The 2,103-nt window shown below is 37.0% G+C and overlaps 1 protein-coding gene across 1 annotated transcript; it reads left to right on the forward strand.

The window, feature by feature from the left end:
• Positions 1-586: 586 nt before the first annotated feature.
• Positions 587-1,005, forward strand: LOC106014048 (uncharacterized protein DDB_G0271670; the record flags this gene model as incomplete). The annotated part of the gene is given in 1 exon segment (XM_013091062.2): positions 587-1,005. A coding segment is annotated over 1 exon segment (55 nt), but the record flags the coding sequence as incomplete, so codon positions are not given.
• Between the last annotated feature and the right edge of the window lie 1,098 nt (positions 1,006-2,103).

Raw genomic sequence — 2,103 nt, forward strand, 5'->3', positions numbered from 1 at the left:
GTATGTGTGCAATTACTAATACCGGTACAATGTATATATATAATAGGCTATAGTTTTTGCTTGATTTGGTTTCCAAACAGAAACTTGTATAGAAACCAACGAACTCGACAATTAAGTTGGGCGTTGATGAACACAGTGTAGATCTAGGGGAACCACTGACAAGCTTTCCTTTATCGCGCAATCCAACATCATAAGAACGTATAGGCTCGGCACCTTCTTCCAACTACAGTGTATATTCTTAAAATTATGGCTCCCTAAGTATGTCACATCGCTACCACAGAATTATCTGCTCAGTACCTAATTTTAGTTTTGAGAAAGAAATTTGACGTCATTTTTTTTTCACATCCTATCAAGCTTTTCGAAAGCAATTCTTTGAATATCTTTATTATAACGACTCCAAATCATCTTACGACTTTGTTGATAGAGCAGATAGAACATTTGGTTTCTGACCTCATGATGTTAGTAATTTTTTAAAATGTCAGACAGAACTGTGTAATTCTTAGGAAGCGAAGTGGTCCGCTTCGTAACGAACCGGAAATACGCCATGGTGCACGATCTAGAATAATAACAATGATATCCCGTAAAGTAAAAGTCTATGGAGGAACGCCACTGCAATACATACAAGTTTTAATTAACAAGGGACATGACTGTAGAAATAAAGCTGCTATAACAAAGCAGTAGTGGCCCTTGGAGAGCCTCGTTTCGGCTTGCCGTTGAAGGAAAAAGGTTGGTGACGTCAGTCGAGGCGTGCTTTGCTGATCGAGAATTCCCATGTTGAATCGGAGAATTTCCCTGGTATTTTTCTGAAATTGCTTGTGATAAGCGAGCATGTGATCTATTTGGTGATATATTTTGAAAATGAGAGAAGTTTGTTCGTTGCGGGACGGTGAATACAAGAAACAAGTACCGTAAGACAGGCTCAGATTCGTTTGTCGTTTGAGTGTTTGGGAATGCCACGTCGGAAAACCACCCTTCTGTCTGACGGTTCACCTCCGGCTCAAAACCGTAAGTAACGTTACCTTCATCTTGATTTGACCTAAATCGGACTCTTGTTGGCTGCTATCATTGCGCAAAGTCTGTGCATAATCTACCAATAGGGACAATAGTAGTTTTTAATTTGCACTGTTTGGGGCAGTTTTATGGGAATTGTCCTTATTTGCTTTTCGTTGAGGGGGGAAACACCGATTAGGAAACTGGGGTTACCCTCCCTCATTAGTATGCATTCCTGCTTGCAGGTTGTTTGGGATTTCACTTTCTATTGAAAGTTTATGTTTTGTATTCTGGTGTTTATATGGTTTGCTACTGTCCTTAATACGATTGTTTAACTTTGCAGAAGTTTTAATTATTTATTTTTTGCCAGTTAACAAAAGTCTTCGTTTCATTAGATTTATGTTGATATGGTTGGTGGACAGACTGGCGTACGGAGTGGGCAAGTTCATTTTGTGAAAAGGGGGTGAAGAACCCTTTGCTGTTCCCTTGGAGAGATAGCGAGAGAAAAGGGGGGGGGGGTATTCGAGCAGATCGACAGTAAGTGATATTAGTAAGCAAACCGGAATTTAGGTTTATCTAATCATGATTTAGCTACTTAGGCTATTAATGATTCAAGCATGTTGAGTTTATCCAGTTTTATATAGATCTATAGGCCTACATCTTCTGCAAGTAAAAAGAAGCGCATTGTTACTGTAATAAAAAAATAAAAAAAAGAAAAGAATAAATTGATGTTGCAAAACAAACAAGGCTCCTAGTGCGGCCTAGTCCAACAAGCGATTTTTTTCCTCCCCGCTATTTATTAATGTGGACATAGATTTGTCATGTGATGCTGAAAAAACGGTCTTAGTCAGTGGCATTGTCAATATTAGAAAAAACAACAACACAAAAACTTGATAGATCTAGATCTAGATCTAGATCTATATGAGTTCTTCTTTATATTTTATTTTTATAGCTATTTTTATCTTGTTAAAAGTATGAGCTCTTGTTAAAAGTATGAGCAAATTGCAATGTAATTTTGCAAAAGCCTTATAATCTTTAAAGATTATTTTTAAAAAGCTGACAGTTTTGTGAAATCTAGATCTAGATCTATTTCTTTTGCCTATTATTATTTTT

This window comes from Aplysia californica, unplaced genomic scaffold, assembly GCF_000002075.1.
Source record: "Aplysia californica isolate F4 #8 unplaced genomic scaffold, AplCal3.0 scaffold01978, whole genome shotgun sequence".
Classification (NCBI taxonomy): domain Eukaryota; kingdom Metazoa; phylum Mollusca; class Gastropoda; order Aplysiida; family Aplysiidae; genus Aplysia; species Aplysia californica.